General features: G+C 47.3%; 4 protein-coding genes across 5 annotated transcripts; 3 read left to right on the top strand and 1 right to left on the bottom strand.

Moving 5' to 3' along the window:
* Positions 1–4,803: 4,803 nt before the first annotated feature.
* Positions 4,804–7,974, top strand: LOC124663378 (receptor-like protein kinase HERK 1). Its single transcript, XM_047201088.1, has one exon. It carries the CDS (start codon positions 5,255–5,257, stop codon positions 7,874–7,876), a length of 2,622 nt encoding a protein of 873 aa, XP_047057044.1. The 5' UTR covers positions 4,804–5,254; the 3' UTR covers positions 7,877–7,974.
* A 246-nt stretch (positions 7,975–8,220) lies between these two features.
* On the bottom strand, positions 8,221–11,360 carry LOC124665079 (serine/arginine-rich splicing factor RS2Z32-like). Of its 2 annotated transcripts, XM_047202481.1 has the most exons (7): positions 11,310–11,360; positions 10,656–10,783; positions 9,984–10,023; positions 9,788–9,883; positions 9,473–9,687; positions 9,304–9,393; positions 8,221–8,806 (listed from the first exon to the last, which is right to left on the bottom strand). In XM_047202481.1, exons 2-7 carry the CDS (start codon positions 10,775–10,777, stop codon positions 8,452–8,454), a joined length of 918 nt encoding a protein of 305 aa, XP_047058437.1. In that variant the 5' UTR covers positions 10,778–10,783; positions 11,310–11,360; the 3' UTR covers positions 8,221–8,451. The 2 variants fall into 2 exon arrangements, with proteins under 2 accessions (XP_047058437.1, XP_047058438.1); XM_047202482.1 differs by lacking the exon at positions 11,310–11,360 and having other exon boundaries at positions 9,984–10,236; positions 10,656–10,766.
* Positions 11,361–19,848: 8,488 nt separating this feature from the next.
* Positions 19,849–21,129, top strand: LOC124667426 (glycine-rich cell wall structural protein-like). The gene is made up of 3 exons (XM_047204711.1): positions 19,849–19,964; positions 20,137–20,542; positions 20,662–21,129. Exons 2-3 carry the CDS (start codon positions 20,146–20,148, stop codon positions 20,754–20,756), a joined length of 492 nt encoding a protein of 163 aa, XP_047060667.1. The 5' UTR covers positions 19,849–19,964; positions 20,137–20,145; the 3' UTR covers positions 20,757–21,129.
* Positions 21,130–23,304: 2,175 nt separating this feature from the next.
* On the top strand, positions 23,305–24,116 carry LOC124664080 (glycine-rich cell wall structural protein 2-like). The gene is made up of 3 exons (XM_047201682.1): positions 23,305–23,366; positions 23,482–23,932; positions 24,013–24,116. Exons 2-3 carry the CDS (start codon positions 23,491–23,493, stop codon positions 24,114–24,116), a joined length of 546 nt encoding a protein of 181 aa, XP_047057638.1. The 5' UTR covers positions 23,305–23,366; positions 23,482–23,490.
* Positions 24,117–24,432: the final 316 nt, after the last annotated feature.

Raw genomic sequence — 24,432 nt, forward strand, 5'->3', positions numbered from 1 at the left:
CATGAATACATTTGCTAATTGTTCCTCCTAAACAACATTCATCTGCATGAAGTTACTGATGGCACTATTATTTGGAACCTCACGGCTAACAAGGAATACTATACTACCTTGGCTTATAATGCATAATTCTTCGGAGCCACGACTACAAACATGAACAAGTTGGTTTGGAAGGCTTGGGCTCCTCCGAAGATTAAGTTCTTTGTTTGGCTAGCCATCTGCAATAGACTTTGGACGGCTGACCACCTTGAGCGGAGAGGGCGGAACAATTGTGGGATTTGCCCGCTTTGCAAGCAAACTTAAGAGTCGGCTCACCTTTTCACCCATTTCCGGTTCACCAAGAGGTTTTGGGGCCTTGTTAAAGAGTGGCTTGGGATTTCTTCCATTACAACGAGTGAGTGGATGACGGACCTTACCACCAAGTCGTGGTGGACCGAGATGATGAAGGGTAACCGCTAAATGATAGCTTCTCTCCCCATCTCCTTTCTTGGACGGTTTGGAAGGAGCACAACACAAGAATTTTCAGTAACAAGTACGCTGCAACACCTATCATCCTTGCATCCATTAAGAGCGAATTTAACCTTTGGGTTGCCGCAGGCGCAAAGCATTTGAGTCTTTTAATTTTGGGAGAGTAATCCCTTTTGTTGTTCTCATACTTGTTTCTTGGACAATTGATCATGTCATGACCTTTCTTATTAATAAATGAATGGAGGTAAATCTTTTGCCTCCCTTTGAAAAAATTCTTGTGGGCAATTTTCATGTGTTCTGCGGTTCTGCCTATCCTTACTGGCCTCATCGTCGCTGTTTTCAGGTGGCCCTAAGAATCAAAAGGACCCCTAGGGTAGGTAGGATATTAATTGATCTTGGTGATTTTTTTTGTAGAGCTAATCAAAGTAATATATTATTTGCCTAGACCAAGAAGCTTTCAACTCATCCATCAATAGGCAAACAAGTTATAGCATGTTGTCGCGTTTGCAAACACGTGTGTACCGATTAGGGCTGCAAGTGGGGCGGGATGGTGGCCGGATCCGTTTGCCTAATTTAGCTTTAATCCCATCACTGTTTTTTTCCTAATTTTGGATTTATCATCCGCACTCTATGTTTCTTCGAATGTATATTTCTCACGCTTGGCATTCGTTCACTTAGTATTCCATAAATTTGACCACTCCAATCGTAGTCCAACCAGGGATAGCATAATCTAATCAGATTTCTAAAGGTCAATCTTAGTTCTTTCGGAGATTAGTGGCTCAATTTTTTCATATCTAGATAAAGTTGAGTCACTTATTTCTGAAGAGCACACTAGACCCCCCACAAGCATCCGTCAAGGGTATTTCAGACGAAGCAGCATTTTCCAAGCAATTTTGGACTTTTCATGATTGTTTGGTGGACCAAGCAAAATGAGAATTTCTAAGAAAAAAATAAGGGGAAACAAGCAAAATGGGTTGCCTAAAACGGGAATCAACGTGGAAATATTTTCAGGGTGTGAAATGGAGACATCTGGAGTTTGGAGCTTAGCGTGCAGATGATACTGAAGCAAGCGGGGGATAGCACCTAGATACTCTCCGGCCTTGTTTACTTCTCTCGTATTTTTCTTCCCAATAGGTATGGGGATGGGAGGGGATTTGGTGTTCACCCAATCCCCTCAAATACCCTTCCCCAAAAATACACTAGTATGATGAAGAGTTTTTGATTTAGGCAAAAAATGTGGGGATGGGAGGGGATGGGAGGGGATATCTCGGGATTATGTCGTTCAAAACCGGAGAAGTAAACGGACAAGTGGGGATTTTCCGGGATACGAAATAATCCCCTCCCATCCCCATAAATACCCTAGAAGTAAACAAGGCCTCCGCGAGCAAACAATTGAGTCTCCTCCTCGCGTATTGTCTCCCAGACTCCCAGACCCATTGCCCGTGTTGCTTTCAAGTGGAGGTTTTCAATACGCGTGCCAGACCGTCAGTTCGTCCGTAGAATTCCCGGCACTTGGTATAGCTCCCCATTCGGCCGGTCGTGTCTGATGGCGGTCGGTCCCTCCGACTCTCTGACTACTGTCGTGCTCTTCCCGCAATCCTCGGCCTGCTCCAAGAAAACGTCCTCACTGATTCGAGCTTCCAGGCAACACCACATCTGTCTGAATCGTCACTGTTCTTTGGCTTAGCGGAATCTTCTTCTCGCAGCTTTCCATCCTGGGGTTCGAGCGAGAAAGAGATGTTTCTATGGAATGATGAAGTTCTCTGCGACTGTTTCGATCCATATCTTCATGTTTCCGCCCTCTTGAGTTTGCCAGGGTGTTGTGTCTCCGTTGTGTCTCTTTAGAACCATCGAAGCTTCCAGTCACTATCATGCATTGTTCCTTATGTTTAGGGGTAGCAATTGCAGTTCAGAGTAGATAATCACAGACATGCAGTTCCTTTTTTTTGTCTAACGAAACTAAATGTGGTGCCATGTAGTGAACAAAGTTGAGGAAATGTAGGACAATGTAACTTCGCAAGGAGAAAGGTACGAGAATATATAGCTTCATAAAAAAAGTAGGACAATAACATGCGTTCAGCCGCCGCCTGCTGACATTATTGGCGGTTCGATGTTCGCTCTATGTTGCCGCTTATCTTGATGCAGGAGAGTGAGGTAGAGTTAACAATCTGTTTGAATTTGTATATTCAAAATTTTATATAATACAGTTTGAGTTCCAACAAAAGTTCAATCGATCACGACAAAGTTTCTGAATAACACTAAGACTAAACACATAATAATAATAATTATTATTATTACCAATGCTAGCTCGTTACCGCAAGGGAGCCGGTCTGTCCGCGGGGAAAGTGCTCGATAGACTCACGACGGACATGAAGCAAGGGGCGGTGGTGTCCGATATATTGTTGAGCCTCACGGCATGGTCGTATGGAAGATCGCTGTCATATGATGGTAAGAGGTGTGTGACCAAGTGTGGAGGCAGGCGGGTCGGCGCCACCACCGCGTGATGACATGCCCCGGACCAGATGCTTGTGCTAGGGCCTATTATTTGATTCAAAAGATTTGCATGGAATTTTGGAGTTGTAGCATTCTAAATTTATAGGGCTTATTTCTAATAAATCTACTGCACTAAATTTCATATGTAGCAAATCTCTACTCAAAACTCATTTTCATAATTCTTTGTTTTTCTGTGATGGGTCAAACAATTTATGTGCATGCAAAATCTTGTGGGCATCACATTGCAATTTCCATGTGTTCTGCCTATCCTTACTGTTTTCTCTACCCTAAGAATCAAAATGATACTTAGGTTAGCTAGGACATTAACTGATCTTGGTGTTGTTTTTGTAGAGCTAATCAAAGTTATACTATATTATTTGCCTAAACGAAGAAGCTTTCAACTCATCCATCAATCGGCAAACAAACGACGTCATGTTGTTGCGTTTGCAAACACGTGTGTACCAATTAGGGCTACAAGTGGGGCGGAATGAGGGGACAGGTGTTTTTGCCTCTTTTTTTTTATCATTCACACTTTGTTTCTTTGAATGTACATTTCTCGTGCCCGGCGTTTGTTCACTTAGTATTCAATAAGTTTTACCACTCTCACTCGTAGTCCAACCAGGAATAGCATAATGTAATCCTATATCCAAAGGTCAATCGTATTTCTTTCGGAGATTAGTGACTCAACTTTTACATATCTATAAAAAGTTGAGTCACTTATTTTCGAAGAGCATGCTAGACCCCGCACAAGCATTCATCAACAAAGGTATTTTGGAAGAAGCAGCATCTTCCTACTTCCTTCAATCCATATTAATTACCACTAATATAGATGTATCTAGACATATTTTAGTTTTAGGTGCATCCATACTAATGGTAAATAATATGAAACAGAGGGAGTAGCATTTTTGGACTTTTCATGTTTGTTTGGTGGACCAAGTAAAATGGGAACTTCTGAACAGGAAGCAGGAGAAAACAAGAAAAATGGGTTGCCTAAAAAAGGAATCAACATGGAAATATGTTTAGAGTGTGAAATGGAGACATCTCGAGTTTGGAGCTTAGTGTGCAGAGGATACTGAAACAAGCGGAGGATAGCACCAAACGCGTATGAATACTCCCCGCGAGCAAATAATTGAGTCTCGAGCTCTGGTCTCGTCTCCCATAACCCAGACCCAGCGCCCGTGTTGCTTTCAGGTGGAGGTTTTCAATACGCATGCCTGACCGCCAGTTCGTCCCTAGAATTCCCGGCACTTGGTATAGCTCTCAATTCGGCCGGTCGTGTCTGATGGCGGCCGGCCCCTCAGTGTTTATGACTACTGTCGTTAGGCTGGGAATTAAGACTTTTTCAGTTTACACCAAACATGGTCCTGTTTGATAGCGTAGACACTTACACATAAGTACATACACTTACCCGTATGAACATACACACACATTCTACCTCTCTGAGCATTTCCGAGAGATTGGGTTTAAGAAAATGATTCGACGGATCTTGAGATTGATGAAGTTATCACAGGTATCTCGTTGTTGACGGAAACGTAGCCTCTCGTTAAAGAATATTCCCCTTTTAATGAGGAACCAAATTGGTTCCCATTAAGACTTAAAATTCGCAAGTTATTTATAACGAGCCGAACTGAGTTTCAACTAAACGAGTTTGATTCGAACTAAATAAGCTAAGTTCAACCGAATAGTGGTTTAGCTCGTTTAACTTGCTAAAAATAAAAAAAAAATGTTTGAGTCTTTGAGTAAGGACAGATTGTAGTGATAGGAGCTTATCCAAAAAGGAGCAACCATAAGCACAACAAGTAGTGCACAACTAGGCCAAGTGCCTCTACAAGCAGCAACTATAAATTTTGGAAAAATTTGTACGTATCAATCATTCTTACACGTTGTTTGTTGACATTTTTTAGCTAGCTATTTGCAAGTTTTTCGAGTCCAGCCGAGTATCATGTCTGACTGGTGCTCGGCTCAGCTTGAATTCCAGGCCTAACTGTCGTGCTCTTCCCGCAATCTTCGGCCTGCTCCAAGAATCAGTCCTCGCTGATTCGAGCTTCCAGGCAACACCACGTCAGTCACTGGACAGCAGCGTTATCGTCAACACGAGGTTATGTTAAATCATCAGTCGTCACTCTTCTTTGGCTTAGCGGAGTCTTCTTCTTCCTCTCGCAGCACTTTCCAATCCTGGAGCTCGATTATGCTCTAGATGTTGCTCGAGCGAGAAGGAGATGTTTCTCTGAAGTGATGAAGTTCTCTCTGGCTGACCTCCGCCTGTTTCTGCTCTCTTGAGCTTCCCGTGGCTGGCATGGCGAAGCTCCGGTCGGCTCGGGGAGCTCTCGTGGTCATCGCGGCCTTTATCGTCTGCGGCGCCACGGCGTACACTCCCGAGGACAACTACCTCGTCAGCTGCGGCTCCTCGGTGGACACGCCGGTGGGCGGGAGGCTCTTCCTCGCCGACGGCTCCAACCCCGGCGCGGTCACCCTGACATCCCCACAGAGCGCCGTGGTGGAGGCCTCGCCGGGCTCGGTGTCCGGGTTCCGCGACGGCGCGCTGTACCGGACCGCCAGGGTGTTCGCGGTGCCGTCCTCTTACGCGTTCGCGATCAGGCGCCAAGGCCGGCACTTCCTCCGCCTCCACTTCTTCCCCTTCGCGAACGGCGGCAGCTACGACCTGGCTGCTGCGTCCAGGGCGTTCAAGGTGTCCACGCAGGACGCCGTCCTGCTCGACAACGGCTTGCCGTCGCCTAACGCGTCGTCGTCGTCGCCGGTGGTCGTGGAGTTCCTGCTAGACGTGGCGCGCGACACGCTCGTCGTCACGTTCGTGCCGCTGGGCGCCGACGGGGGCGTCGCCTTCGTCAACGCCGTCGAGGTCGTATCCGTCCCCGACGACCTCCTCACCAAAGCCGGCGGGATTCCGCTGCAGACGGCGCACCGCGTCAACGTGGGCGGCCCGCCGGTGGTGCCCGACGACGACGCGCTCTGGAGAGAGTGGACCACCGATTGGCCGTCCCTCCTCCATTCTGTGGTGACCGACGCGGTGACAAGGGAGGTCCGGTACAACGGGACGCTGAACCGCGTCCCCGGGCAGGCGACCGTGACGGACGCGCCGGACGCCGTGTACAGCACGGCGAGGGAGCTCGTCCTCACCAACGGCTCCACCATGGACGGCATGAAGCAGATGGCGTGGAAGTTCGACGTCGACGCCTTCTCCGCCTACCTCATCAGGTTCCACTTCTGCGACATCGTCGGCAAGGCTCCCGGCCAGCTCCGCATGAACGCCTACGTCGACGGCGCCGACGTGCTGAATGACCTCGACCTCGCCGCCGTCGGCGGTGGCGCGCTGGCATTCCCCTACTACATGGATTTCGTGTTGCCTGCTAGCTCTTCGTCCGGGAAACTCGGCGTGTACGTCGGCCCGCCGGAAAATGAGATCGTGATGCCCGCCGCCATTCTCAACGGGATCGAGATCATGAAGATGCACCAGAGCGCCGGTTCCGTCGTCGTGGTCGAGCCCGCAGCGAGAGCACGGAAGTCCCGTCTGGCCGTCATTGCCGGCTCGGTGTGTGGAGCCTTCGCCTTCGTGTCCATCGCCGTTGCTCTCGCCATCGTCCTTAGGAAAAAGAAGAAGGGTGGTACGAAGGAGGAGCAGCCGAAGGCGACGCAGGCCCAGTTGTCCATGCCATGGATGCCGCTCCTGGGCCGCATCAGCATTCCTGGACCGTCGAGCTTCACCACCGCCAGTAACACACCGGCAGCAGCGAGCCCCGTGGCTGCAGCCGGCGCGGCGATCCCGAGCCCCGTGTCAGCTGCCGGCGCGGCGATCCCGAGCTACCGCTTCCCGTTCGCCGTGCTGCAAGAAGCGACGCGCAACTTCGACGACAGCCTGGTGGTCGGGCAAGGAGGGTTCGGGAAGGTGTACGCGGCCGTGCTGCCGGATGGCACCAAGGTGGCCGTGAAGCGCGCGAGCCCGGAGTCGCGGCAGGGCGCGCGGGAGTTCCGCACCGAGATCGAGCTGCTGTCCGGGCTGCGCCACCGGCACCTCGTGTCCCTCGTCGGCTACTGCGACGAGCGCGAGGAGATGATCCTGCTCTACGAGTTCATGGAGCACGGCTCCCTGCGGAGCCGCCTCTACGGCCGCGGCGGCGCGGCGGCGCGGGTGCTCAGCTGGGCGCAGCGGCTGGAGGCGTGCGCCGGCGCGGCGAGGGGCCTGCTGTACCTGCACACCGCCATCGCCAAGCCGGTGATCCACCGGGACGTGAAGTCGTCCAACATCCTGCTGGACGGCGAGCTCACGGCCAAGGTGGCCGACTTCGGGCTGTCCAGGGGCGGGCCGGAGCTGGACGAGACGCACGTGAGCACGGTGGTGAAGGGGAGCTTCGGGTACGTGGACCCGGAGTACTGCCGGACGAGGAAGCTGACGGCCAAGTCCGACGTCTACTCGCTCGGCGTCGTGCTGCTGGAGGCGCTCTGCGCGCGGCCGGTGGTGGATCCGAGGATGCCGAAGCCGATGGCGAACCTGGTGGAGTGGGGGCTGCACTGGCAGGGCAGGGGCGAGCTGGAGAAGATCGTGGACCGGCGCATCGCCGCCACGGTGAGGCCGGCGGCGCTGAGGAAGTACGGCGAGACGGCGGCCAGGTGCCTCGCGGAGCGCGGCGCCGACCGGCCCGCCATGGAGGACGTCGTGTGGAGCCTGCAGTTCGTAATGCGGCTGCAGGAGGGAGACGGGCTGGACTTCTCCGACGTCAACAGCCTCAAAATGGTTACGGAGCTCAGGCCGCCTACGCCGCCGCCTCGCCATCAGAGGAGCGCTGTTGATTGTGAAACCGGCAGCGTGGAGGATGGAGACGGCGTAGCAGACGACGATTACACCGACGCGTCATCCATGAGAGGGACCTTCTGGCAGATGGTAAATGTTGGACGCAAATGAGCCGCATGCAAGGTTTTGAAAGGATAATGCTACTGCCAAGTGTCATACTGTATTATTCAGGATGTAAATCAATAGAGAACTCTACCAAACGATGCCAAGTGTCAGTTTTTTCAGGTAAATTACTAGACCACTAGATCAAACGATGTATATGTTTTTGTTGTACAGTATTGCTTAACCCACATCACACATGGCAGACGAGAATGATTGCAACTTGCTTAGATGATGGTTTTCAAAAAAAAAAAAAAAAAAAAAAAAAAAACTTACTTAGATGATGTATACGTATGTCTTTCAAATAATTCAATCCAACATATAGCACGAAAACAGATAATCATTCGGAGATAGTATAATCAGCTAAGCACAAGATTATTTGATAGAATACAGAGAAGCAAAATGATTCGGTGTGCACTTATAGTACAACAAATAGACATTATGTTCTACCGTCCTGGAGTAACAATACCAAAGCACAGTACACATTAAACTTAAACTCATACAAATACAGTCTTTGGTTCAACATGTTTGGGAAGCTTCATGGGCATAGGAAGAATTTGATCCATCAAATAACCCCCCCCAGCAGGTTAACCACTTCCACTGGGAGAAGCATGGCCATTTCCATTGCCTTCGTCATCCCTTGGGCTTGGGCTGCGACCATTTGCAGCTGGACTGATGTCACGGCGCTCACGGTCAACTGGGCTACGGCTGTCGGCCCTCATCGGGCTCCTGCTGTTCTCCCTTGGTGCAGGGCTCCTGCTGCCATTAGGGGTGGGGCTCCTAGATCTCCCCTTGGCAGGTGATGGGCTCCTCCTTGGGCTGCGACTGTCACGAGGGCTCTTCCTGGGACTGAGACTGTCGCGGCAGGGGCTCCTCCTTGGGCTGCGACTGTCACGAGGGCTCCTAGATCGCCTTTCATCCCTCCTTGGAGAAACAGAGCGGCTGCGTGAACAATAGACATGTCAGAGTTTGATACAAAATAGACAAAACATGCAAGGAAAAAATGGACCACAGCTAAGATAAAACATTTTGAACTTATTTTATATTCAATAGCGACATCCAGAAAAATGTGCACATAAAGTACATCAATTTTCAACACCTTCTATTAATTAGTTGCATAATCAACATGATTCTTAAATAATAATAAAATCTAACATTCAGCAGAGTACAAAAATTTAAATGAAAACTATGCCCACAGAATAGCAACAGATGAAACTAAACCTGATTTCAGTGGGAGTTGGAAAATGCATACGAGGAAAAACAATACATGCATAAAAAAACCATGATAATTGGACAGAACGCGTCTTGGACACTGATTTGGAAGCGGAAAACATGCAGGTACCATGTGCACACTACAGACTCCACGGAACAGCACAATAAGCAAATTATGGCATAGAGAACCAGCAGAAGCTAGCAGTCATTTTTGAAACAAATTATACCTGTAGCTCCTACTGCGGCTCCTGCTGTAGCTCCTATCACGAACCCTTCCACGGCGAGGGGATGGGGATCTTGAGTAACTTTTTCCACGCCTGTTTCATCCAAATGACTAATATCAGAAATGCTCTATGCAAGTACTTTTAACAGTAAAAGAAACCTCAAGGGACATACTTAAGGTCCTTGGGGCTGTTCTGGCAATCCCTTTCTATATGGCCACTATCTCCACAACGATAGCACCTATTTTTCCAGTCACCAGCTTTGCAGTCACGAGCCCAATGCCCATCAATCCCACAGTTAAAGCAGCGGCCAGATCCAGGAGGAGGTCCCCGACCCATATATTCACGGTCACCACCACGGTCACGGGATCCTCCTTGGCCACGTGGAACCTAAAATTACAATGAAGACCATAGGCAGAAGAGACAAAAAAAAGTAATACACATACATGAACAAAGAAATATTACACATTGATAAATATATGAAGATTACCCCTTTAGCAAACTCAACAATCATTCGGCTTCCATCGAAGTCCCGACCGTCAAGGTTGTACCTTGCATCATCAGCATCCCTGGCATCACTGAACTCCTGCAATACGATTAAGAAAAGGAAAAGGAGTGACCTCATATGTAAACAGTACAAATGTGGATTAAGTGGCTAAAAAAGGCAAACAAGAGAAGATACTTACAACAAATGCAAATTCATGCTTCATGTCCACATATCGCACTCTGCGGAAATGGTTTCCAGAAACAGCAACACCATCAAGATGCAAGTAGATAAATGTATCACCAGGCAGCAAGATTGTGGTTTCCGTTAAAACATGAAATAGATTTTTGAAAACAATCGCCAAAGTCAGCTAGAAACTTTGCTGACAATAGCCACCAATTCCACCAAGGGCACCCTCCCACCATGGACACCGAGGTTGGGTAAGCCCCCAAAACCTTCAACAAGATCATATAAGTTAAAACATGAAGGGCTTGTGGACACATTTTATTGATGTTAAGGAAAAAAACAATGGGGGAGAACAGAGGACAGGTGCTGGTTTAGACATCTTTGTAGGGAATGGCTTTGCCTCGAGAAAACTGTGTGGGTGACAATGTCGCTCGGTGCAATAAATTGAGAACCGCTCCTTCTCAATTTCTGCTCTACTATTATTTTTTAGATAGACATGTTAAGCAAATACAGATCTATTAGACTACTAGCTAACAACACATATTTTACATCACAGGGGCCATATCGATCACTTCAAAATCCATCCACGAGACAAGACACTAGCTGTATATTCTTCCAGGACCTTGACAATCAAGATACATAAGTAGCTCTGACCAAAATACGGAGCATTTAGGTCCAAGTTGCTCACCTCCCATATCTGCCGAAGAGGTCCTCAAGGTCCCGTGTGCGGGTCCGCGAAGAGAGACGCCCCACGTACAGCCTTGTGTTGCCACCGTAGCGATCACGGTCACGGTCATCGTAGCGAGGCATTTTGCACTGTAGCAACAAAGAAAAACTGTTACAACTTACAACCAGTTAAATCATCTGAACAAATAGCAAAGCAGAGCCCTGCCATCGTTACAATCTATATAACTAAACTCATGCAGAGAAATAGCAAAGGCAAGCTCCTTCCGACCCAAGAGCGGCTCATCTACCACAGACTTAGTCAGAGCAGCTTACAGCCACGCAAGCCTAGTACTCTAGCTGGGACTCTGCATCCCCTTTGGATTCAGCAGGCCACCGAAGCGGATCTATGCGTACAAGCAAAACAGGTTGGAATTCAACAGGCCATAGAAGCGGATCTACACGTACGAGCGAGAAAAATCACGAATCGACCGACAAAACCGCTAGTTGCTGAACAGTCGAATCCCAATTAATTTACAGTGGTATCCACCGAGATTTCCGCGGACAAATCGAGCAGGGATTCTCACTCAGACCTAAATTAGAGCACGCACCAAATCGGGCCAGCGAGAAAATAAGCAGACAAATCGGGCGAGACAGGCGAGATCGGATCGGGGCATACCTGCGAGAGAGAGCGAAGCGGAGGAAACCCTAGCCACGGGAGGGGAGGGGAGGGGACAAGACTGACTATAGACTGTGTCCGGCTGTGACGGGGGCAGATATATACTCGCGGCCGGGTGGGTTTGGGCGGTGTGCCCAAATCGGGAGCTGTGGCAGTTTAGGACACGCAGCGGGACGTTCAGGGCCTGTGTAGCGAAGGCGGCTAATTATGGCCCGTTGGGACGTTTAGGCCTGGTTTGAGCTCTTACCTCGTTGAGGCATATTACATGTAATTAGGCCCAAAATTGTACGTGATATTCGGCTTGGCCATCACCAGTAGCAGGGATGTAAATGGTACCGATAATTTCCGCTCCGAATCCGCATCCGTATCTGTTTTTGAGGATATGGTATGCATTTTTTGAAATCCGCCGGATATGAATACAGATGCGGGTAGTGATCAAGCGGATATCCGGCTGATACGGTAGAAGATATGGTATTGATACTATCCGACGGATACGGATTATCCGTCATTTTTTGCGGATTATCCGAGGCGCACAAAGAGGATAATCCGAGAAAACTAGCCCAACCCTAAATATTTAGACAATATAGTTAGTTCAACCTTCAAAATATGTATTCTATTAGAACACAATTTTCTCTGTTGTACGAACAAGTGTGTACATTTAGCTATAGTATATAATTACAAACATATATTACATGAAAAAGCATACATCAATTTTTTATATGTATATTTTCTTAATAATCCGTTTTCGATCCGAGTCCGGTCCGAATCCACTCCATATCCGTAATCCGATATAATCCGCATTCGAATCCGTATCCAACCATTATCCGCTCCGATCCGAATCCGTTATAAAAATATGGTAAAGGATATGGTAAGAGCAATATCCGATCCGATCCGATCCGTTTACATCCCTAACCAGTAGGGTTGAAAATGAAGGAGAAACTTTTCGCTCGTTTCCGAAGAAAAAAGAAATGGAGGGCCAAATACGGAAAAGGAAGTGACATTTGGAGGAAAAGAAACGGAAACGGCAAAATCATAAACGGAAACGGAAAAGAAAACGAGGGAGCCCTTTCCGACGGAAAGGAAAACGGTAGAGGAAATTCCGGAAAAGTAAATACAGAAAGTTTCCAGAAATATAACCTAGAGAGGCTCATGCATTTAGTAGGCCTACATTTACACATGAAACTGGGCTTAGCCATGTATCAAGTCCACTAATTACTCTAACCGTAATCACTTTGTATAATTGTGTGTGTGCATGCAGCTCTTAAACTATGCAACTATTAAACTATGTGTATTAATTTATGTTGAATTGCCGCTTGTCGAAGTTAAGTGATATATCTTGTCTTATTGTCTTTTTATTTATGTTTGTCTTTTAGTCTACTAATCAAGGTATTATGCCTCATTGTGTTGTGGCAAATATCCGTTTTCATAACGTATCCGCTATCCGCTATGTATTCGTTCTGTATTCATATCCTATGATTTCCGTTTTCATATTCGTTTCCGGGGTTTCCGATTCCATTTTCGATTCCGGCAAGATAGAGGGAAACAAAAACGATAAAGCATGTTTCCGTCCGTTTTCGTTTCATTTTCAACCCTAATCACCAGGGCCTTTGCCCTTTCTTTCCTCTCTTTTATCATCGGCTTTGCAAACCGTTGGAGGCAAGTAAGGTCCGGCCCACCCTAGAAAATGGGCTAGATTCACCACTAGGATGGGCTGCTCACAATATCCCGAACAAGCTCATCGAGACCACCACTCTTAATATGTGTTTCGTATAACTCAAACGTAAATAGGGAGAAACATAAGCAAAACACCGACACTTCTCTTGATTAGCGATTGGGGGTATGTAACCATCTTCACTTATGAACTAAAACATGTATGCTCATTTAGAGGTACCATTACTTCACACAGTACCTACGATGTCATCATTAGCCAAAGTAACGGATAAGCGTAAAATAGCCTTTCAAGGTGATGGTACGGCTTGCTAGGCTCTCCGGCGTCGCACACATCAAATCTAAAGGTCGCAGATTGTTTGTTGGCTTTGTGACCTAGGTTGGTTGACAGAGCTTGGCTAGGTGGGTCAGGAGGGGGGCAGAGGCTCCAGGAGAAATCCTTAGATGATTGTCCACGATGATGACGACATCTGCAGACATCGTTCACTCGCTGGAGGCGCCATCGAGGTTCCCCTCCCTCCTACAATCCCCTAGCTTTTTTTTCGATATGGGAGCATTGCTCCGGCCTCTGCATCAATAGATGCACACAACCATGTTTTTATTAAAACAAAGGTTTAAATAAATATCCTTATTACAACCCAGAGACATCTAAAACTGTAACAGTAACCAGCCAACCAAAAATGAAAATAAAACAAAATATATCCATCTTCAAACTTCGATTCTTTTAATGTGCCGCCATCCAGTAGCCTGGAAATAGCAGTCCCGTGCGACCGCCAATAGTCGGTTGCAACCAATATCCATAATATCCCGCTGGTCCTCCGGGAGAAGGTATGCCCATAGTTGTATCCAATGCGCCGCACGAAGAATAACCTGCAAAAAATTGGTTCCCTTCTGTTTATTAAACACAATATCATTTCTACTAGTCCATATCGACCAACAAAGTGCAGAAATGCCAATACAAATATGTTCTTTATCTCGCTTATTCACCCCATTTAACCAATTACCAAACATGTTAGTAATATTTGTTGGAGGAGGAATGTTATAAGCAAAAAATACCATTCTACAAATCAGTTGCAAAAGGACAAGAGAGAAACAGATGATCAACCGTCTCATTGTTATCACAGAAACAACATTTTTGACAACCTATCCATTTTCTCTTAATCAGATTATCCTTAGTAAGTAAAACCTTATTACTAAGAAACCACACAAAAATCTTTATCTTAAGGGGTACTTTAATCTTCCATAGGTATTTTCTCAGAAATCTAGTATGTCCATTCATAAGATCAAGATACATAGATTTAACTGAAAATAAACCTGAGTCTGTTAGTTTCCAAACAAATTTATCATTATCATTTGTCAATTATACAGACATTAGGCGTTCACACAAGTTTAACCACAAATTCCACTTATGTTCATTAAGGTATCTCCTAAAACCAATATTAATAGGAGATTGACCCAAAACCGTAGATACCAACACATTCTTTCGTTGGACAATATTGTAAAGAGACGGATATTGTTGAGCTAATGACACCTCACCATGCCAAATATCTTTCCAAAACCTAACCATCGACCCATTTCCTATTTTAAAAGAATCCCTCTTGAAAAATTCATTTTTCACTCGCATTAACCCCTTCCAAAAAGGAGAATCAGTTGGTTTTTCTTCCACTTGAGACAAAGTCTTATTCTTAATATATTTGTTATGTAACAAGTGTTGCCAAACTCCATCTTCAGTTAATAACTTGAAAAGCCATTTGCTTAACAAACATTTATTTTTCAATTCAAGGACTTCAATACCGAGACCCCCTTGATCCTTTGGTCTACAAATGATATTCCAACGAGATAATCTATATTTCTTTTTGTGTTCATCTGATTGCCAAAAAAATCGGGATCTATAAAAATCAAGTCTCTTCCTCACTCCTTTAGGAATCTCTAGAAAAGATAACATAAACATTGGTAGACTAGTGAGAACGGAATTGATGAGGATAAGTCTATCACCATAAGATAGCATTTTACCCCACCAACATCCTAATTTTGCAGCAAACCGATTTTCCACTGGGTTCCATTCAGAATTACGGAGCATTCTGTGGTGTATCGGAATACCTAGGTACTTGAGTGGCAGAGATCCGGAAGCACACCCAAAAATTTCTTTATATTGATGTTCCATATCCGATGCTTTGCCAAAACAAAATAATTCACTCTTTTGAAAATTTTCAAACCCGATAACTGCTCAAATATGCACAGAATGAGCTTCATATTAACCATTTTTTCTAAATCATGCTCCATAAATATGATAGTATCATCTGCATACTTCAGCACCGACACACCCCCCTCCACCAAATGAGGAATTAAACTACCCACATGACCAGCTTCTTTTGCCCGTGCAATTAAAATAGCTAACATATCAGCTACAATGTTGAACAAAATAGGAGATAGTGGATCCCCTTGTCTCAGACCCTTCCTAGTTTGGAAATTATGACCGATATCATCATTAACTTTTATGCCGACACTACCCCCTGTACAAACTGTTTAACACGGTCACACCAAATGGGATCAAATCCCTTCATCCGCAAGACTTGTTGAAGGAAAGGCCATTTCATCTTATCATATGCCTTCTCGAAATCAATTTTAAAGAGAACCCCATCCATCTTTTTACGGTGTAATTCATGTATCGTCTCATGCAAAACAACAACTCCTTCCAAAATGTGTCTCCCAGGGATAAAAGCCATCTGAGTAGGTTTAACCACAGTGTGTGCCACAACCGACACACGGTTGGTAGCCACTTTGGTAAAAAATTTAAAACTGACATTAAGCAGACATATAGATCTATATTGCTGAATTTGTATTGCGTTCTCTTTTTTTTGGTAACAATGTTATAATCCCAAAATTTAATTTGAACAAGGGAAGCCCCCCGGCCTGAAAATGGCCGAACATGGCCATGAGATCCTTTTTAATGACATCCCAAAATCTCTGATAAAACTCTGCAGGAAAACCATCCGGCCCCGGTGATTTTTTATGATCCATTTGGGTAATGGCTTGAAAAACTTCTTCCTCGGTAAAATTTGCTGTTAGGAGAACATTCTCCTCCTCAGACAGCTGTGTGATGTCATCAACCCGATTTTGTATCATCTGAACATGGTTAACCTCTGGTGGTCCAAAGAGTTTCTTGTAGTATTCGGTAATGTAGACTTTTAAGTTATCATCCCCGACAATTGTACCTTCTTCTTGCTCTAGTTGGAAAATTTTCTTCTTCCTATGTTTGCCATTTGCAATCAAATGGAAGTACTTTGTATTATTGCCTCCCTCCTGTATGTATTTTACTTTAGCCCGTTGTGCCCATTTAATCTCCTCATCTCGTCGAATTTTATTCAATTGCTCATTTGCTTGTTTTAAATGAGACCTCTCCCTCTCATTTAGGGGAAAAGTCTCTGCTTGAATATCTAGGAAATCTATTACGTTTAACAGACGTTCCTTTTCTTTTTTTATTTTCCACTTAAATTTTTTGCCCATCCCCGCAAGAATCTTCGCAAATGTCTAATTTTATTACCCGAGTGAAAACCCAATTCTTCAAGGAATGGGCGGCGACTATGCCTCCGGCGTGGTGTCCTTCTTGAAGGCGCCGCCTGGGGTAAAGGGAGCATCGATATGTTGGTCCAAGTTTGGTTGGTGGCATTGGTTGGATCCTTTCACGCCGCTCTTTTCAGTTCTCCAGCGAGGGTGACATATCTTGTGAGCTATTGTTCCTTCGTGGCACCAGATGCTTGCGTCATACCGGGTGAGCTCTCATGTCCGGTGGTGGAGTTGTTCTGGTGGCGATCTCTCGGTTGTTCATGGTGGTCATGCTTGATCTATGCTCTAGGGTGACGGACTCCGCCCGACGATGTGTCACCCTTTGATCCAGTGCGAGGGAGCATGGCCTCTCTTTGGAGACGGATCATGGCATTTGGCCCTTTGGAGTATGCTTCGGCTAGTATATCTTCAACACTGAGCTCCCTCCAAGCTTCAACTTTTGTCGCTTCACGTGTGTTCCTTCATCTTGGTTGATGAAGCTATGTGTGTCTTGTCTTCTTCTTGTTTGCTTGTGTGCGTTGTTGTCTTGTAAGCTGATTCGTCAGCATCTTGTTACTTTCTGCTGGTTTGGGCGCAGGGCTAGGCAAGCCGTACAAAAATCGTCGAAAAAGATGGTGGTGAAGAGAGAGAGGTGGAGTGAATCAGTCCGCATAAGAAGGAAGAAAAAGAAGTCGGAACATAAGGTGATGCGAATGGGCGACAAGATTTCGTTTTTAATAACCTGAGTCTGAGTGGGGGACAAAGCCAAAACTGAAAAACAACAACACGTACGGAATCAGGGGCCGCTCGATCGACGTGCCAGATCTAACATCGGCGATGCACCCATTTCAACCGTAAAAAAAGGGAATCCAACCTTTCAATCCTGCCGAAGATGGGGAGTGCTCCGGTGTCCCCCCTACGCCAATAAAATTGAAGGGGCAAAGAATTATACGTGCCCGTAACTTTCAGAAAATAGACAAATAACCCCTCAAGTCAAAATTGAACCCCCTATTTTAGTTAAATAAAAACCAGCCAATGCCACGATTCGAAGTACTAGGAGGATTAAAATTCTCCTTCACCACCACCGTCCTTGGCCTCTCCTCGCCCCCTAAATCCCCAGAATCCGGCGATCGTGCTTGCTCCTTCAGCGCGGCGACCATGGAGGCGCTCATTCTCGTCGTGTTCCTGACCCCTGCTCACCACTGGCAAACAAACGCATTCTCCCTCTCTCCGTTCTTGACCATGGCGGGCAGCGCGCATCGGCAGCCCCGTCTCCTCTGTCCATAAGCATCTGAGCCATTATTCGAGCGAACTGAAAAAAACGAAGTTTAGTCTCCCAAAAATCAATTTTCGAGCAGTTTAGTGGTAGAACAACACCATATTCGGAACCAAAAAAGCGCAAATTCAAATTTGGCGGTAACTCATCATCGCGAACAAGTTTAGAAAAGTGAAATTCAAACTACATAGTTGCATATTTGCATAGTTGTGGTCGCAAAGGAGATTACATTTAGTCTGGTCGTCGGTGACCAGCTCCTAACTTTGCTAATTTCTCCCGTCAGCAACCTACTCTATGCGCGGCGGAGGACGACACTATCGGCGGCCTACTCGGAGTCGAGGTCGATGACCTCTTGCTTCACGCGGAAGACGGACACCTCCTTCTGCGCCGCCTTGTACGTGCGCACGACATAGAAGGCTTACGCCTCCTTGCGGCGGAAGCGCGTGCGACCTATTGGATCACCGTCGCCTCCTCGTCATCGTTGAGGACGTAATCCGCTGATTGGAGGACAGTGTGCACCGGCGCCGCCTCCTCCTCCTCCTCCTCCTCCTCCTCGATGCTACTGTCGGCGACTGGTGGCGCAAGCGCACGGCTCGACGCACCGGAGGAAGACCCCTCGCCGCTATTGGCCTTGCCGCTGCCGCATCTCCACTTCCGCGACCTCCACCGCGACCTAATGGCTGGCGCGGGCAGCGGCGGGAGGGGAGGCGGGCGGATTGGCGGGAGCAACTCACCGTCGCTCTCCCTCCCAATCTTCCACTCCGAGGCCGAGCAGCGGAAATGGAACCGCTTGGAGGGCGCGCGGAAGCGTAGCGCGCGCCGCTGGACCAACTGGGGCCTGACGCCGCCGGGAAAACTCGCCCGCTACGCCAATAGCGGTGAGCGGTCTTCCTCCGGTGAGTCGGGCCGTTCGCTTGCGCCGCTAGTCGCCAACAACAGCATCGAGGATGAGGAGGAGGAAGAGGAGGAGGCGGCGGCGCCGGTGCACACTGTCTTCCAATCGACGGATTACGTCCTCAACAACGAGGAGCAGGTGACGGCGATCCAACATGTCGCCATCATCTCGGAGGCTGAGGCGCGCGCTTCCGCCGCGAGGAGGCGTAAGCCTTCTGTGCCGTGCGCACGTACGAGGTGGCGCAGAAGGAGGTGTCCGTACGCCGCGTGAAGCAGGAGGTCATCGACCTCGACTCCGAGTAGGCCGCCGACGGTGTCATCCTCCGCCGCGCGTAGAGTAGGTCGCCGACGGGCGAAATTAGCTAAGTTAAGAGTTGGTCGCAGACGAACTAGAGTAAATGTAATCTCCTTTACGACCGCAACTATGCAAATATGCAACTATGTAGTTTGAATTTCAAATTTCTAAACTTGTTCGCGATGATGAGTTACCGCCAAATTTGAATTTTCGCTTTTTTTGTTCCGAATATGGTGTTGTTCCGCCACTAAACTGCTCGAAAATTAATTTTTGGGAGACTAAACTTCGTTTTTTCAGTTCGCTCGAATAAGGGCTTTGTTAGAGATGATGTTATGGACAGAGGAGACGGGGCTGCCGATGTGCGCTGCCCGCCATGGTCAAGAACGGAGAGAGAGGGTGTATGCGTTTATCTGCGAGTGGTGAGCAGGGGTCAGGAACACGACGAGAATGAGCGCCTCCATGGTCGCCGCGCTGAAGGAGCAAGCACGATCGCCGGATTCTGGGGATTTAGGGTGCGAGGAGAGGCCAATGACGGTGGTGGTGAAGGAGAATTTTAATCCTCCTAGTACGTCGAACGTGGCATTGGCTGGTTTTTATTTAACTAAAACAGGGGGTTCAGTTTTGAATTGAGGGGTTGTTTGTCTATTTTCTGAAAGTTACGGGGCATGTATAGTTCTTTGCCCCTTCAATTTTATTGGCGTAGGGGGGGACACCGGAGCACTCCCCGCCGAAGATAGAAGAATCGAACCTAATCATCAGCCATTGAATTGCCGGGCAGCTGGAAGTTGCCGGAAGAAGAATATCGCGGCCGACGTGCGTGCCTGGTTCACGCGGGACGCGCACACACCCTGAAATTGGCATTGCAAGAAGAGATCGCCGGTATAAAATGGGACGCAGGCTCGACAGTTTTGAGCAGCACTGAGCAGATCAAGCACGAACCACTCGACTAATCATCTCTGCCTTTGTGCTGCTTCTTGTAAGTGATCACGAGTCGTTTCATTTCACTACTCCGTACTACGTGCTAATTACTTAGTACAAGCTTCCAACTCGAAAGATCAAGCACCTATTGTTTGTTGGGATAATTAATATAGAAGCTAGCTGCTAATTTCAGTAACAAAGGTTCATCGTTAATTTCCTTTTATTGGTAGTGATTAACCATGGGAGGAGGCCACGACGTGAACAGCGGCGTGAAGGGGTTCGTGTCGAACCTCGTCGGCGGGGGGAAAGGCCGCGGCTACGGGTACGGCCAGCAGGGTCACGGCGGCGGCAACGGGCAGTGCTACGAGCAGGGATACGGCGGCCACGGCCAGCAACAGCACGGGTACGGCGGACACGCACAGCAGCAGGGGCATAGCGCCTACGAGCACGGGTGCGGCGGCGGGCATGTACAGCAGCAGGGGTACGGCGGGCACGAGCAGCACGGCTACGGCGGCCACGTGCAGCCGCAGCACGGGTCGTCGTGCCCTCCTCCGGCCGGCGCCTACCCTCCTCACGGCGGCTACCAGGCGCACGGCTACGCGCCGGCGGCCTACCCCTCGCACGGAGCGCACAACGGTAACTCCATCCTCATGATCAGTCATGACACCATGACCATGCACGATCTAGGAGTATATCATCTTCGATTTCGAGTTTGAGCAGATGGTAATTTATTGTGTGTATATTTGTGCGTGCAGGGGGTCACATGGGATCGTACAACACCGGCCATGGCGGCGGCCACGGCCACGGCGGGGTGTACAAGCCCGGCAAGCACGGCAGCAAGTGGAAGTGATCAAATTATCCAGTGGATACCCATCATCGTCGTTTGCGTGCTCTACCTCTACGTATGTAAATGTGCGCGGCCATGCCCCTTCACACTCATCGCCTATATCCCTATTCTCAGTCGGTTAACCAAGCTTCCTATGCATGCTGTATGAAGTATGTATACACCACCTAAGTGAAATAAAGAGCTACGCCTACACGTGCTGTGTGATACATATGTTGTTATGCTTGAGGCGTAAATCGTAATGATCGGTGGTGTTGTTGTGAGGAGAAGGGTTTTAGTGCTACAAGCACTTTGAGTGCTATACCGTATGCATGGTAGCACTGCTAGAATCCGTGATAAACTTGAGTTCGTTGTTGAAATCAATTTTGCTTTTGCCCCATTTTTTTGAACTTTCTCTCCTTCTTGTTTAATAAAAATGATAAACAATTTTCTTTGTTTCAAATTTTATTTTTGTAGCATCATGGTGTGTGCATCCATGGTGTGTGCATCCATGGTGTTTGTCCGTTCCGTGATACTATCAGTGTTGTGCAAAATAAATGTCTCTTGTAGAGCAAACAAATGGAGCCCGAGCTTCATGGAGCTCTTCAAAATTAAAAATTTATATTTACAAGTTTTAAAAAATTCTGAAAAATTCAGATGTAATGATATCCTACAAGCATGTAAAATCTCAGTGCAATTTTTTTAATATTATTGTCTACATAAAAACGATAAATCTGACAGTTGTTTTAGTTAGATACACACTTAACCTAGGCAATAAATTCTTTCACATTTAGATTTTACATGTTGGAGTATTATACATCATTCAATATATCTAGGTTTTTTCGTTGTTTTTTTTTGAAAGTTTAAAATATGATCTTTGAATTTTTGATAAAAGGGCTCCCTAGAGCTCGTCCTCCATTTGGATCTTGCGAGGTCTCGTGACTCTATCTTTGTTACATCGAGAAGCCAATAGTATTTTGATCCAGTGAGTAGAGGGCTCCCGATCTCTCATGTAGTGTTGTCAAGCCATTCAACCTAATTTGATGGTGGTACTGTGGCAAGGGTGGTGCTGGTTAAGTTTCAGTGAGTAGTTGTCAAATATCATCCTTTCAAGCTATTACTCTTTATTATCAATGAACCATGGATGAAGCCACCGCCGGAGCTTAGTTAGGGCTAGCATCGTTGGCCACCTAGCAAAACTATTTTATTTGGATCAAAAAGTTATATTTAACACTAGTTGTGACAAAATTTTCACAATTCCTTTCATTAGTGCCTTCAACTCCGTCTGAGATTCCTTCCGCCTCCTCTCAAATTTTGTTGAAGCTTCACCACTGGATGAGACAGACTTACGCCAATTACTGGTGGTGCTTCTAACCCTTAAAGATTTGACTAGTCCATACAAGTTAGGTCTTCTTTAGTTCCCTTAAGAAAATGCTTATAGTAAAGCTGAGTTGTCAAGGTTTGCATGTGTTAATTTGTTTTGTTAGTATGTGGTATTTTTATTTATTCAATGAATTTATCTTGTTGTTATAAGAAAATATCGGCTTGTTCGTTTGACAATTGGAGGAGCCAATGTTGCTCAACACTAGGTATGACCCCTCCTTTCACCGGAATAAGGTGTCACACAAACATGCAATGTATTGCATGATAAAGGCCACTGGGTTCGCTATGGTTTTGTAAGAGCGAAGGAAATCGTAGACATCCATCGGGAAAGATGGTGGGGTGAAGAGGGGAAAGGGGGCAAATCCGGAGAAGAAGGAAGAAAACCAGAAATTCAATTCGGCATATGGGAGCATATGCTCCTGCCACCGGAAAAAACATTTTGAAATGTCAAAAAAATTCGAACAAAAAAATTCCCTCTTACGGCTCGACATTTTACGTGTGCACATCGAGTTTTGCGAAAAAATGATATTTTTTGTGACTTGTGTGAAAAAGACAAACAAAACGTCTCGTACATTATAGCAAAATTTGTATTTTTTACAGATGACACTTAAAATGTCGGTTTTCTTTGGAACCACTTTGTGAACGTGTAGAATTTCGAGATGTACCCACTAAATTTTTTGTTCGAATTTTTCAACATTTTAAAAGTGTATTTAAGACGAAGTTTAAAACCGGGAGCATATGCTCCCGGGTGCCAAAACACCACAGGAAAACGAAGTCAAAACATATACTGGTGTGAGTGGGAGACAATATTTTGTTACAAAACCTTGAGTGGAAAACAAAGCAAATTAAAAAACAAAAAAACACGTACGAATCAGGTTCCACACGCTTGGCCGGTTGGCCGCTAGACGTGCCATATCTGCGTTGGGTAGCGCACCTATTCCAACCGTCAAAAAATAGCAAGAAAGAATCTGACCTTTCAAATTCGGCGAAAGATAGCATATGGGCTGATGAGCATCGAATTGCCTAATCATCAGCCACTAGCCTGCTCGCAGCTGGAAGAAGAATATCGCAGAGGGGCAGTGCGCGTGTGCTGATGCACATATTCTGTGGCCGACGTGTGCGTGGTTCGAACAAGAAAGCGCGGCGGGTGCCAGTATAAAATGGGAGGCAGGCTCGACCGTTCTTAGCAGCGAGATCAAGCACGAACCACTCGAATCGTCTTCAAGCCATCTCTCTGCCCGTGTGCTGCTTCCCGTAAGTGATCAGGGCGGAGTCGTTTAATTTCTTACGAGTTGCAAGCTTAGAGCTCGTCAATTCATTCGTTTCTAATCTTTCGATCACCAAAGAATTTACTTTTTAAATTTGGTAGTGATCAACCATGGGTGGCGGCCACGACATGGGCGGCAGCCACAACGGTGGCGTGAAGGGGTTCGTGTCCAACCTCGTCGGCGGCAGCAAAGGCCACGGGTACGGGTACGGCCAGCAGGGCCACGGTGGCTACGGAAGCAGCTACGGACACGGCGGCTACGAGCAGGGGTACGGCGGCCATGGCCAGCAGCACGGCGGGTATGTGCAGCAGGGGCACGGCGCCTACGAGCACGGCTACGGTGGCGGGCATGTGCAGCAGCACGGGCATGGCCACGGCCACGAGCACGGGTACGGCAGCCACGGATACGGCGGCCACGAGCAGCACGGGTACGGCGGCGGCCATGTTCAGCAGCACGGCTATGGACATGCCGCCGGCGCCTACCCTCCGCACGGCGGCTACCAGGCGCACGGCTACGCGCCGGCGGCGTACCCCTCGCACGGCTCTCACCACGGTAAGCCACTCTGGATTAGTCCCTCCACGATCTAGACATAAACTTGTATGCAGTAACTAATCATGTACACGTGCGTGCAGGCGGCGGCCACATGGGATCGTACCACACCGGGCACGGCGGCGGCTACGGCCACGGCCACGGCGGGAAGTTCAAGGCCGGCAAGCACGGCAGGAAGTGGAAGTGAATCAAGTAGCGGGTACCCACGTCGTTCGCGTGCTCTATGTACGTGTGCGCTCCCATATGATATGCCCCGGTTAAACCCTTGCGTATATCTCCATGTCTTGGTCGATTTAACCAGGCTTCGTATCATCCTATGTACTATCGCGTATGTATACAACCTAAGTGAAATAAAGAGCTACGCGCGCGTGGTGTGTGACATGTAGCTTTGCTCGAGGGGATGGAGCTAGTCATGAGGTTGATGGTGCCATGAGGCGTGAGGAAAGGGTTCTAGCGACTTGAGTATATTTGGCTCAGGTGTTATGAACGCCAGTCGCCAGGTA

The sequence above is a fragment of the Lolium rigidum genome, chromosome 6, assembly GCF_022539505.1.
Source record: "Lolium rigidum isolate FL_2022 chromosome 6, APGP_CSIRO_Lrig_0.1, whole genome shotgun sequence".
NCBI classification, from domain to species: Eukaryota; Viridiplantae; Streptophyta; class Magnoliopsida; order Poales; family Poaceae; genus Lolium; species Lolium rigidum.

Excerpts from the sequence above, each read along its gene's own strand:
- LOC124665079 (XM_047202481.1), bottom strand. The coding sequence starts at position 10,777 with ATGCCTCGCTACGATGACCGTGACCGTGATCGCTACGGTGGCAACACA. Across the intron at positions 9,394-9,472 it reads AACAGCCCCAAGGACCTTAA|GCGTGGAAAAAGTTACTCAA; the intron begins GTATGTCCCTTG and ends TGGATGAAACAG. Across the intron at positions 8,807-9,303 it reads AGCCGCAGTAGGAGCTACAG|CCGCTCTGTTTCTCCAAGGA; the intron begins GTATAATTTGTT and ends TTGTTCACGCAG.
- LOC124664080 (XM_047201682.1), top strand. The coding sequence starts at position 23,491 with ATGGGTGGCGGCCACGACATGGGCGGCAGCCACAACGGTGGCGTGAAG. Across the intron at positions 23,933-24,012 it reads CTCGCACGGCTCTCACCACG|GCGGCGGCCACATGGGATCG; the intron begins GTAAGCCACTCT and ends ACGTGCGTGCAG.
- LOC124667426 (XM_047204711.1), top strand. The coding sequence starts at position 20,146 with ATGGGAGGAGGCCACGACGTGAACAGCGGCGTGAAGGGGTTCGTGTCG. Across the intron at positions 20,543-20,661 it reads CTCGCACGGAGCGCACAACG|GGGGTCACATGGGATCGTAC; the intron begins GTAACTCCATCC and ends TTGTGCGTGCAG.
- LOC124663378 (XM_047201088.1), top strand. The coding sequence starts at position 5,255 with ATGGCGAAGCTCCGGTCGGCTCGGGGAGCTCTCGTGGTCATCGCGGCC.